The 13,279-nt window shown below is 39.2% G+C and overlaps 1 protein-coding gene across 8 annotated transcripts in view; it reads right to left on the bottom strand.

Annotated features, from left to right (window-relative positions):
- The window catches only part of DENND2B (DENN domain containing 2B), a 154,345-nt gene that overhangs the window by 51,635 nt on the left and 89,431 nt on the right, over nucleotides 1-13,279 (bottom strand). For all 8 annotated transcript variants that reach the window (XR_014025107.1, XM_081317602.1, XM_081317603.1 and 5 more), the window contains one exon: nucleotides 2,416-2,564. Coding sequence is in view for 7 of the 8 variants with exons in the window: in XM_081317602.1 (XP_081173728.1) it covers nucleotides 2,416-2,564 (149 nt within the window). In the remaining variant the exon portion in view is untranslated. The remainder of the gene's footprint in view (nucleotides 1-2,415; nucleotides 2,565-13,279) is intronic.

Here is a 13,279-nt window from a genome sequence, read left to right as displayed (position 1 = left end):
GGCCATTCTAGTCTCTGAGGGGAGAATATTCCAGAAGACTATAGCAGAGAAAACTCATCTTCTAGTTCCTGCCAGTCAACACTCTGGCTGATGGGATCTACTGATCCAATCTTTTGGATCAAGTTGGAGGGATAGAAACGCTTGGAAAAAGACAGTCCCAAGCCATGTAGGGCTTTAAATGTGAAAACCAGCACCTTGAATTTCACCCAGAAACACACCAGCAGCCAGTGCAGCTCATGGGATATTGTATTACATGTGCCATACATATGCCACTATTTACTGGTATGCAGTGACTGCAGAATCCATATCATGGGAAGTTCCTTTCTATTCTACTGACATTAGATCCATATGGAGCATTGTAAACAATTCTGGGCACCATAGTTCAAAATGGGCATAGCTAAATTAAAGCAAGTTCAGAAAATGACTACAAAGATGTAAAGTGTTGGAAATCAAGCTCTGGGAGGAAATCTTAAAAAGAAACTCTTTATCATTAACTTATAGAGAAGAGATAGTTAAGGATGGGCTCAAGGTTGACTCAGACTTTCGTCCTTTCAAGGTCAGTAAAAAGAGGATCCAGGCTGTTGGGGGCAATATGTTGATGTCGTAAACCGCCTAGTGAGGGCTGCAAAGCACTATGGGTTAGTATATAAATCTAAGTGCTATTGCAATAAATAAAGAAGTAAATAAAGAAGCACTATTGAATAGGGCATAAAAGAGCAATTAGAAGTTGCTGTTTTAGGGCAGAGTTCCAGATTCTGCTTCAGAGAGTCTTTGAAACAAACCCTTGAAGAAGAGGGAGACAGACAGTTAATATCATGATAGGTATGTATCTCAGGGTTGATACAGAATGTTCAGGAATATCAGCTGAAGGAAGCAGGGGATAATATGGCATTATGTCCTTATGAATTTTTGAAGCCATTCATTTATTTATTTACATATAAACATGCTGCATTAATGGGATTTGCATCTGATTGAATAGGCTCTTCTTATGGCACCGCTGTTTTACAGCATTCTCTAGCAAGCATTTTTGTCTATCTAAAAATCAGAAAGGGTCTGATAGCACCTTTTCATAATAAAAGGCTTTTATCCCTGAAAGCATATGCTGACTTGGCTAACACAGCTTTCCTCCTACCCTACCTACAAGCTGTAACTGATGGCTGTGAAAAACATTCCCGGTTTAAACAATGTGCTAAAAGATATTTTATTTTTTGTTATGTTGAAGCTCGATTCTCTTTTTTTTTCTCTTTTGCTATATTTTTGCTTGATTGTAAAAGCTGATGCTTTAATAACAATCTCTGAGAGAGATGAATTATGAACTAGCAACTGTTTTTAATGCACATAAAATAAAATAGAATATTAACAAAACTAGTCTATCACCTCACATTCTTTTATGGGGAATACAAAAATACTTATACAAAGTAGTCCAGTTACAATGGGAGATATGCTATCCTGGAAAAATAATGCCACAAATTCAATGGGACCTTTTTCTGAATATAAATTCATGGAAAAACTGCTATAAGTAACCCTTTGATTTTGAAAGCTAGAATCAATTGTTCACATACTTCAATCTATCCCTTACATGTAGTACACATTTTAAAACATCAGACCTCAGACAATTGCATTTTCAGTTCTTGAATGACACTTGTCCAGTTTCAGAGGAGCTGAAAGTTAAAGTACATTTACATTTAGAAATATAAAACTGAGTGGAATCAAGAAGTTAGGCCAGATACATATTCAATGGTTTTACAATAGGTTATTGTGTGTTAAATGCTTCATACTCTTCCAGGTTACTGAAGGCATTTCTTTGAAAATACAGTACATCCCATTGTTTTCTGTTAAATTTATCTGGGAATATATCATACTGAGACATTTTAATATAATAAAGATTGGAATGGCCATTATAAAGTAAAAAATGGGTTTGTGGGGGTGAGGAGTAAAGCAGCTGATTATGGAAATTTTTGCTGTGTTCTATTATTTCCCAAGCTAATTAGATTTTATTAGTTGCTATTTTTAGCATCTTCATAGTGCACATTAAGTATGAGAGGGCTGCATATAAATTATAGAAAACAAAAAATGAAAACCAAGCAATGGTCTTTTGTTTTTAGAGGGCATTCAATAACTATTTCTGGGAATTCCAAGATTGAAAAAAAGTTAATGTACAGAATATTAGCAATTTCACAATACTGTATCAGCATTTAAAAAAGAGCAGCAAAGTTACATCTTAAAGATTTTAGATTAAAGTTGTTAAATGTCCTTCTTTCATCATGTCCCTTTCTCAGTTTAATATACTTATGTGATTAAATTGTCAAGCTATTCTCCCGTTGCTGATCTTTTTTGCGAAAAGAAAATAAATACCACACTCGACAACACACAATCCAAATAAAACCTAACGCTGTGCAGTACATTTATTATTACCTGTGGAGGAGTTGTGTACTTCCTGTCCTGTGGACTCCACATCCTGTGCAAAGAATCCAGGGAATTTTCAGAAAGCTGTTGTGATTTTCGGCCTGCATTACGGGCTTTCAGTTCCACATCCTCATAAGGATTTTCCTTGGGTGAATCTCCTTTACATTTTTTTTTCAAGAAAAGAAAAGCAGATAGGAATGTTAAAGAAAAAAAATATCATGTGAACTAAGAGAAAGGCTAATAGCAAACCTCCTCAGCTTCCAGTGTGACTCATCTTTCAACTGCAGCTGGAAGTACTTGGAGTAGATTTTGGCTATGAAAGACAGTGCATTTAAAAAAAAAAAAGATTTCACAAGATTGCTTTCTGAGCCTCTACAGCTCAAGCTTTGTTCATGAATTTAAAGCGCACACACATTAAGCACATAACAGTTTTAAAGAGAACCAGACATATGAGACTTTATTCAGAAACGCTATTGAGCTCAGTGAATATTTTCTAAAGAATGAGTATGTTGTTGTTGTTGTTGTTAGCTGCGGAGTCGTGTCCGACCCATCGCGACCCTATGGACAACGTTCCTCCAGGCCTTCCTGTCCTCTACCATCTTCTGGAGTCCATTTAAGCTCACGCCTACTGCTTCAGTGACTCCATCCAGCCACCTCATTCTCTGTCGTCCCCTTCTTCTCTTGCCCTCAATCTTTCCCAGCATTAGGCTCTTCTCCAGTGAGTCCTTCCTTCTCATTAGGTGGCCAAAGTATTTGAGTTTTAGCTTCAGGATCTGGCCTTCTAAAGAGCAGTCAGGGTTGATCTCCTCTAGGACTGACCGGTTTGATCGCCTTGCAGTCCAAGGGACTCGCAGGAGTCTTCTCCAGTATGTATTGGATTGCAAATATGAAAGTTCTCTGCCCTTTCCTATGAATAGAAGATTATACTGCTATTTATGACCGCTTGGACTATTTGGGTATAAGTATGGGATATAAATTGTACATAACATTTGTAATGGCAATACCACATCTTTTTGAAAATCTCTTTTTAACCCCAATTATCTTTCCCAGTATTAATGATTATAGTTAGCACATAAGGCGTAAAGCACCCACCACACATAGAATTGCAGTATCATATCAGGATTGCAAAACTCTGGATGACCATTAGAGGACACCAAAGAGCTGCAGGAAATTCTGACACAAAGAAAAATGTCTCTATTCTGAACCTTAAAAAGTGAGCTGCTGTAACTATTGGTTCCCTGCAAAAGAAAACACTAAAATAAAGTTATCGAAGCCAGATATGTTCTAGTTTTGGATTTGTCAGCTATGATAGCCCTGAAACAGATAGAGCTAATTCTTCTCCACTTTATTATTACCAATATTGAAGGGTATAACATCTGCAAAACTGGCATTTTCAGTGAAACATTTCTCACACATTCAGCCTTCTAATCTGGTTATTGCTCCGACTAAGCCCATTCATTATTTCTTTCTAACCTAGTGGCATTTTTCCCCCCAAATCAAAATAGTAAAAAAACAAAAAGCAAAACACTGCATTTATTTACGAACCAAGCAGAGAGTTGTTGACCTCTGCTTTTTTTTTACATAAGCTTTAACATGACTTGCTAAAATTTATATAAAATGTACTATTTATATAAACATTTCCAGTCCATATAGCATGCATTACTCCTATATTTCAGTCTTATTCTTGGGTTATTTATATAAAAACAAAAATGAACCATTAAACATATATAACAATAACAGCTTGAATTATCAATAAAAATAAAAGGCTTAGGTCTGATTCAAGGTATGCAATGTTTCAAAAAATGGGCTACATTATTTGGAATGTTTTTCACTTAGTTAATACATAGTAACCTATCAGGTGAAAATACTAATTTTCATTCCTTGAATTCTGGGGAATATTTAGAAGTTCACAGACTGTTTGCAAGCTAAACTGGAGATATGTTGGTACCTGTATGATTCCAGAAATATATAGAAAACCTATAATCAAAAAATTTAACAGCCATGGATTCAAAAACTAACCATGCACGCCCTCTCAAGAAATCTACAAACATGGCATTACTACAATCAGTTTCCAAGTGGCAGCTAGCACACATTTTCTTATGGGAAATATTCTTTTTAGGGATGAATAATTCTGTCTTTTTCATTTTTCCTGATTATCTTCTTTATATGTATCCAGTTGCAACAATACTATAATATACTCAAAAGTATTATTTTACCCAGCCTTGGAGTTCTGTACCATCTGTCTGTCCCTTGTTTACCAAACAGTTGCCTCTGGTATGGGACTCAAGAGCTATCACCTCACTAAATTCAATCTTAAACCATGCATTTCAAGTTTGTCAATTTATGGAGTTCCAATTTAATACTGTCTCTATATTAAGACAAGACAAGACAACCTTTATTGTCATTTTTTACTGTGAGCATACCGGCCCACATTAAAAATGAAATTCTGTTGCCTGTTCTCAAAAGAATGAATATATCTACCCATACACATATACAAATCAGAGCTGATTGTATAAGTTTAATTCTCTTTAAGAAGCTGAACTCTTATCACGGAATTAGCATCATGAGCCTCACTTGGCATAAACATGAATAAGATATATATGAGATTTCACAGTGCAAGCTGCAATTTACCCAGGCATTCCATAGGAAAAAATAGTGCTTTCATTGATGGTGAACAATTGTTCTTGCTAGATTTAGTTTAATTCAGATGAACATTATATGATTACAGCTTGTGTACAGAAAATGAAAGACTTAAGTAGCCCTCCATGTTTCATTTTTCCTGACTTAAGGAAATAGTGCTTTCACCATCAATGAAAGCACTACTTTTTTTCCTATGGAATGCCTGGGTAAATTGCAGCTTGCACTGTGAAATCTCATATGTGTGTGTGTGTGTGTGTGTATGTGTGTGTGTGTGTGTGTTATGCATATATAAATACACACACAGACATATATATATATACACATATAAATATTAATCACTGTCCATTTTGAATACATAGCGGAAAGAGGAAACTTAAGAGATCACAAGGATGTTGCTGTATGGAACAAAACTGTGACTGAATCTGGATGTTTTGTTTCAGATACCATGAAGCCTCCTCCCAGAAGGTAACAAGGAAAACAGGTCATGAAGAGAATGTATAGCGAGATTATTAAGTATATTAAGAGGTTCTATAGTGATTAACATGGAGAGCACTTGCCTATAAAGTTGCTAAGAACAAACCACTGATTAACATTTCTTACATTTCTAGTTATCAAATCTGATAGCCATTTTTGGCTGAACCAACTTGTTTGTTGGATGTGTTTGAGTATGCACACAAACATGCCTTTGATCAGTGTTGCCTTAATGTTTGCCACTGCCTTTATTCTGAGAGAAAGGTCACCTGAATGGCTTTTGCCTAAAGTTTCTAACTGATGCCTGAAAAGCGTTTCCATTTTATTCCTTAAGGGATGCCCATTATCCCAAACATTGCCATTGTTCCTCCAGTTCAGAAATTCTGGAAACATGTTGGAGATCTTCAAGCATTGCTGAGTTTCACCATGCTAAATAATTTGGTGTCATCTGTAAACTTGGCCATCTCACTATTGTCTCTGGATGATTTATGCATGTTAAATACTATCACTTATCTCTATAAACCAATATTTTAGGACTGTTTTAATTAAAAGGTTTGGACTGCTGCTGCAGCACTACAAAATGTTTCCACTGGCAGTCCTTGATGATTATCTCAGAAGGATGGAATGCAGTTGTATAGACTGCACTGGAACTTGCAGAGTCTGGAGCAGAGACACCACCCAGCTTCGATCAAGCAGAGTTTAGAGATTTATTTGCCTATTCAGCAAATCAGCTTTAATAACAGCATAGTCGTTATGGGGTATAAATCTAAGTACAATATTCTACATTGATATTTTGTCTACCCTCCTTGCCAGAAAAACCCATAAGGATGATAAACTGAGGTTGCACAATTGATTTTGTAGGAAGTCAAATTACAGGTGCAAGTATAGTAACGAAAACATGATTACAGGGATTTGGCATTGTAAATAGAAGCTCATCAAAGGAGACCTTTGTTAAAACTCTAATACATATTGTACACCATGGGGCAAAAGTTATAAATGTCTTTTTCAGAGGGTATTTTGTTTCTCTGCTATATGGCAATGGCTAGAAATGGGGAAAATGAAAATGAAAAAAAAAATATATTTTCAGAAGCTCCAGAAACTTGGCAGTACAAATCAGAGCTGATTGTATAAGTTTAATTCTCTTTAAGAAGCTGCAGTCTGTTATTCTCTTATCTTGGAATTAGCATCATGAGCTTCACTTGACATAAACTTGAATAAGGTATATATGAGATTACACAGTGCACACTGCAATTTACCCAGGCATTCTATAGGAAAAAATAGTACTTTCATTGATGGTGAAAGCACTATTTCTTTAAGCCAGGAAAAATAAAACATGGAGGTTATTCATTTCATTTTCTGTACACAAGCTGTAATCATATAATGTTCTTCTGAATTAAACTAAATCTAGCAAGAACAATTTCTATACAGACATATAAAAGAGCTGCTTTTTGAAGAGATGTCCTTTGCTTATTTCAGAATAAGGATGCAAAGAGACATTTGATGCCTTTGCTTATTTTCAATTTTTCTTGCTTATTCTTTCTTGATCTGCTTTAACTCTGGCCACATAAAAATTGGAATCTGGCCCTTAAAGTCTTTTCCAGAGTTGCACTGTAAAAGATTCTCAGACTTTATGAAGTAAACATTCATAAATTATCATATGGACATTTTGTTTGGCTGTATATCAATAAAGATGACACCTTTAGGGCCTGAGAGACAGAACACATTCTGCTGGTTAGAAGAAAGAATTTAAAAATGTACATTATGAGACACATAGAGGTAAGCACTATTTTTAATTCTAAAAGTCGATATGCACAGTTATTTACTTACTCATGCATTTTGGCTTCTATTCTGTTAATTCCCATAGACTTTATGTAGCATATAGAATGCCAAGCATAGGGTTTGAAAAGTCACACCGCTCTAATTAACATCCAGTGAGAAAGTCACCCTGAGGATAGGCTAAACTATTATATCCACAAAGGTTTCCTAGAGTGCTAAGTCTTTATTGCCTTTTGGAAACCCAGTAAAGTTGGGAAGGACTAACTATCCAGAGGGATAGATGACTATGCCACGGGGATGAAGAGAGGGGGGAAGCTATGGTAATACAATCACCATGCTGCAGAGAAAAAAATTATAACCCAGTGCTGTGTGATTCAAGCACTAATGTTATTCATGCTCATTGTGCTCCTTCAGCACACTGAAAAATACACCCAGCCCCTTAGGACAGAGACAGAGTGTAAAATGTCCCATCCCTTTGGCTGTGAAGCATAGCAGATGGAAAGCTGCCTCTAGGGAAAACTAAGCAGTAATAGGAGGCAAGAGTGAAAAACGGGATTGAGAAGAACTGCATTCCTTCTATATTATAGGACGTCACAGTTTTATCTAGGAGCAGGAATTTCATGCTGCAGTTAAAAAATTTCTCCTACTTTGGCGCTCATAAAAGGAGCAGATCTGGAAATAAATAACTTATTTCTTAGGCAGTTTCTATTACAGGGCTCCTAGTATAAGGCTGGGGACAGAGCTGAGTGATTCACAGCCTCTTTAGAAAGGCAGATATACTGACACAGGAGTGACAGTGAGACACAAAATCAGAAAACAGATGATACCTGGAAATGGTGGGTTTTAGCTAACCAGATAAAGTCCAAAAATACATTGTAAAACAAACAACCGGTAACTCTCTTCATGCTGGAATAAGGTCCCATAACCTACAGATGTAGAAGAAAGTTACAGTCCTCCAAACTACCGTTCGTTAAACAATTCTACAAAACAAGCCTTGTTCTTTTGCAACTTTGCTGACAGATGGGTCTGATTGGAAATGGGATCTGAATATTGGCAAAGAACCTGTTTCCAACTAATGATCAATGCAATAGATACATTATAGCAGGGGTCCCCAACGCTGGAACAAATAGCGGACCCTGGCCTGTTAGGAACCCGGGCCGCACAGCTAGAAGTAAGCAGTGGGTGATGGAGAGAAACTGAATAGCACTGGCATTTAGACTTATATACTGCATCGTACCCCTTCATGGATTACTGCCTTGTCGTGGCGAAGGGGCTTGCGTAATTCAATGAAGCTATGAGCTATGCCGTGCAGGGCCACCCAAGATGGAAAGGTCATAGCAGCGAATTCTGACAAAACGTGATCCACTGGAGAAGGAAATGGCAACCCACTCCAGTATCTTTGCCATGAAAACCCCATGGACAGTACCAAAAGGCAAAACGATATGACGCTGGAAGATGAGCCCCTCAGGTCGGAAGGCGTCCAATATGCTACTGGGGAAGAGCAGAGGGCTAGTACTAGTAGCGCCAGAAAGAATGAAGCGACTGGACCAAAGCCGAAAGGACGCTCAGCTGTGGATGTCTCTGGTGGTGAAAGGAAAGTCCGATGCTGTAAAGATTTTCTCTCCATAGGAACCTGGAATGTAAGATCCATGAATCAAGGAAAGCTGGACGTGGTCAAACAAGAGATGACAAGACTGATCATCAACATCTTAGGTATCAGCGAACTAAAATGGACAGGAATGGGTGAATTTAATTCAGATGACCATCAGGTATACTACTGCGGGCAAGAATCCCTCAGAAGAAATGGCACCATTCAATATCACAGTAGTCCAAGTCTATGCCCCAACCACCAGTGCTGAAGAGGATGAAATTGACCGGTTCTATGAAGCCCTACAGCACCTTATAGAACTAACACCAAAAAATGATGTCCTTATCATCATGGGGGATTCGAATGCTAAAGTAGGAAGCCAAAAGATAACCGGAATAACAGGCAAGTTTGGCCTTGGAGTACAAAATGAAGCAGGGCACAGGCTGATAGAATTTTGTCAAGAGAATATGATGGTCATAGCAAACACTCTTTTCCAACAACCCAAGAGACGGCTCTACACATGGACATCACCAGATGGTCAACACAGAAATCAGATTGACTATGTGCTCTGCAGCCAAAGATGGAGAAGCTCTATACAGTCAGTAAAAACAAGACCAGGAGCTGACTGTGGCTCAGACCATGAGCTTCTCATTGCAAAGTTTAGGCTTAAACTGAAGAAAGTAGGGAAAAGCACTAGGCCACTCAGGTATGAATTAAATTATATCCCTGTTGAATATACAGTAGAGGTGACAAATAGATTTAAGGAATTAGATCTGATAGACAGAGTGCCTGAAGAACTATGGACAGAGGTTCGCAACATTGTACAACAGGTAGCAACCAAAACCATCCCAAAGAAAAAGAAATGCAAGAAAGCAAAATGACTGTCTGAGGAAGCTTTGCAAATAGCTGAGAAAAGGAGGGAAGAGAAAGGCAAGGGAGAAAAAGAAAGATACGCCCAATTGAATGCAGAATTCCAGAGAATAGCTAGAAGAGATAAGAATGCCCTCTTAAATGAACAGTGCAAAGAAATAGAAGAAAACAATAGAATAGGGAGGACCAGAGATCTTTTCAAGAAAATTAGAGAGATGAAGAGAACGTTTAATGCAAAAATGGGCACAATAAAGGACCAAAATGGCAGGGACCTAACAGAGGCAGAAAAGATTAAGAAGAGGTGGCAAAATTACACAAAAGAACTATAGAAGAATGAGCTTTACGTCCCTGATAATCACAATGAGGTGGTCACTGACCTCAAGCCAGACATCCTAGAATGTGAAGTGAAGTGGGCCTTAGAAAAGCTGAGCAACAACAAAGCTAGTGGAGGTGACAGTATTCCAGCTGAGCTATTCAAAATCTTAAAAGATGATGCAGTAAAAGTGCTACACCTCAATTTGCCAGCAAATTTGGAAAACTCAACAGTGGCCACAGGATTGGAAAAGATCAGTTTACATTCCAATTCCAAAGAAAGGCAGTGCCAAAGAATGTTCAAACTATCACACCATTGCACTCATTTCTCATGCTAGTAAAGTTATGCTTAAAATCCTACAAGCTAGACTCCAGCAGTATGTGGATCGAGAACTACCAGAAGTACAGGCAGGATTTCGAAGAGGCAGAGGAACTAGAGATCAAATTGCCAACATACGCTGGATCATGGAGAAAGCTAGAGAGTTCCAGAAAAACATCTACTTCTGCTTCATTGACTATGCCAAAGCCTTTGATTGTGTGGATCATAACAAACGGTGGCAAGTTCTTAAAGAGATGGGCGTACCAGACCATCTTATTTGTCTCTTGAGAAACCTATATGCGGGCCAAGAAGCAACAGTGAGAACTGGACACGGAACCACTGATTGGTTCAAAATTGGGAAAGGAGTCTGGCAAGGCTGTATACTGTTGCCCTGCCTATTTAACTTATATGCAGAGCACATCATGAGAAAGGCAGGGCTAGTTGAATTGCTAAGCACATTGGTTTGTGCTTAAATTGTAAGCCGCCCTGAGTCTTCGGAGAAGGGCGGGATATAAATGGGATTAAAATAAATAAAATAAAAATAAAAAGTTGGAATTAAGATTGCTGGAAGAAATATCAACAACCTAAGATATGAAGATGATACTACTCTAATGGCAGAAAGTGAAGAACTAAAGAGCCTCTTGTTGCGAGTGAAGAAGGAGAGTGCAAACGTTGGGTTGAAACTTAACATTAAAAAAACCAAGATCATGGCATCTGGCCCTCTCAATTCCTGGCAAATAGATGGGGAAGAAATGGAGGTAGTGACAGATTTTATTTTCCTGGGCTCCAAGATCACTGCAGATGGGGACTGTAGCCAAGAAATTAAAAGACGCTTGCTCCTGGGGAGGAAAGCCATGGCAAATCTAGACAGCACACTAAAAAGCAGAGACATCACCCTGTCAACAAAAGTGTGTATAGTCAAGGCTATGGTCTTCCCAGTTGCAATGTATGGCAGTGAAAGCTGGACCATAAAAAAGGCTGAGCGCCAAAGAATTGAGGCCTTTGAACTCTGGTGCTGGAGAAGACTCCTGCGAGTCCCTTGGACTGCAAGGCGATCAAACCGGTCAGTCCTAGAGGAGATTGACCCTGACTGCTCTTTAGAAGGCCAGATCCTGAAGCTAAAACTCAAATACTTTGGCCACCTAATGAGAAGGAAGGACTCACTGGAGAAGAGCCTAATGCTGGGAAAGATTGAGGGCAATAGAAGAAGGGGATGACAGAGAATGAGGTGGCTGGATGGAGTCACTGAAGCAGTAGGCGTGAGCTTAAATTGACTCCAGAAGATGGTAGAGGACAGGAAGGCCTGGAGGAACGTTGTCCATAGGGTCACGATGGGTCAGACACAACTTCGCAGCTAACAACATGCACAACTGCATCATAGTGCTTTACAGCCCACTCTCAGCGGTTTACAGTGTCAGCATGTTGCCCCCAACAATCTGGGACCTCATTTTACTCACCTTGGAAGGATGGAAGCCTGAGTCAACCTTGAGCCGTCCAGAATCAAACTCCTGGAGTGAGCAGGGAATTAGTACTATATTCTAGTACTAATCTAGTACTGTATTCTAGTACTAATCTAGTACTGTATTCTAATACTAATCTAGTACTGAATCTAGTACTGTATTCTAAACACTGCGTCACCATGGCTCTAACTGAAACCATTCCCTCCCCAATCCATGGAAAAATTGTCTTCCACAAAGCCAGTCCCCAGTGCCTAAATGGTTGGTTTATAGGACTGAGACTATACTGTCTGCTAGATGTCTTTCTTCAGATGTAAGTTATACAGATATGAAAAAACCAGACCTTTTTTTTCCTAACAAGAATGTATGTTTGCCCTTAGTAAGAAAAAAGGAAAGGGAACTGAGATGACAATAGTGGAATGGTTAGGGGAGAGTTGTAAGGAAGAAAGGGTTTGATGAACATCACAATGGACATTAAAGCCAAATGCTCCCCCATTCAAATCTTGGTGGGACAGAGTGCTATGGAAGTTTCTACTTTTCAAAATTTGCCCTTCCCTTCTAGATCTCTCTGTCTAAACCAGGGGTAGGCAACCTTGGCTCTTTTATGACTCGTGGACTTCAACTCCCAGAATTCCTAAGCCAGCATGGCTGGCTCAGGAATTCTGGGAGTTGGAGTCCACGAGTCAGAAAAGAGCCAAGGTTGCCTACCCCTGGTCTAAAGAGATTACATCATTAACAGGAAAAATTGGCAAATGAAATATAGTAGATTACTAAAAGAAAACATTTGTAGATGCCAGCAAAACTGCTATAATGAAATTTAACCACAGAAATGTCTTCGGACAAAGTTGGCTCTCTCAGCTAAGAAACGGAGCTGAGCACTGTCCCCTAGAGTCATATATGATTGGATAGGGGGAAAGCTTTACTTTACTTTTATAATGAAACTATGATGCACATTTACAGATCCACTGGAAACTCCTCTCCCTCTTCCCCTGTTGCTAGGTGGTTGACTAGAGATAATACTGGTGGAACTGAATAAATGATTCAATTAGGAATTACCGTATATACTTGAGTATAAGCCGACTCGAGTATAAGCCGAGACCCCCAATTTCACCCCCCAAAACTGGAAAAAGTTATTGACTCGAGTATAAGCCGATCCGCCGTTCTGCAAGCCTCCGCCACCGGCGGAGGCTGGATCCGCACTCTGCAAGCCTCTGCCGCCAGCAGAGGCTCGATCCGCCATTTTGCAAGCCTGAATACACAGGAATACCCTGTGTGGCCGCGGCTCTTGGGGAAGCCCTGGCTGTCCGCTTCCTCGCTCCACGCTGCCATTCGGGGCCCGCGCGTTCCCTGGGCAAATCGCGGCGCCCAGCAGGCGAGGAAACACGCCCGCTCCAGTCGCCCCCCCTTCCCTCAGGAGACGCGAAGCAAGTGACCGCCCGG

The sequence above is a fragment of the Vipera berus genome, assembly GCF_964194415.1.
Source record: "Vipera berus genome assembly, chromosome: 1".
In the NCBI taxonomy this organism is placed as follows: Eukaryota; Metazoa; Chordata; class Lepidosauria; order Squamata; family Viperidae; genus Vipera; species Vipera berus.
Note: the sequence above shows the minus strand (reverse complement) of the source record. Positions and strands in the feature narration are given on the sequence as shown.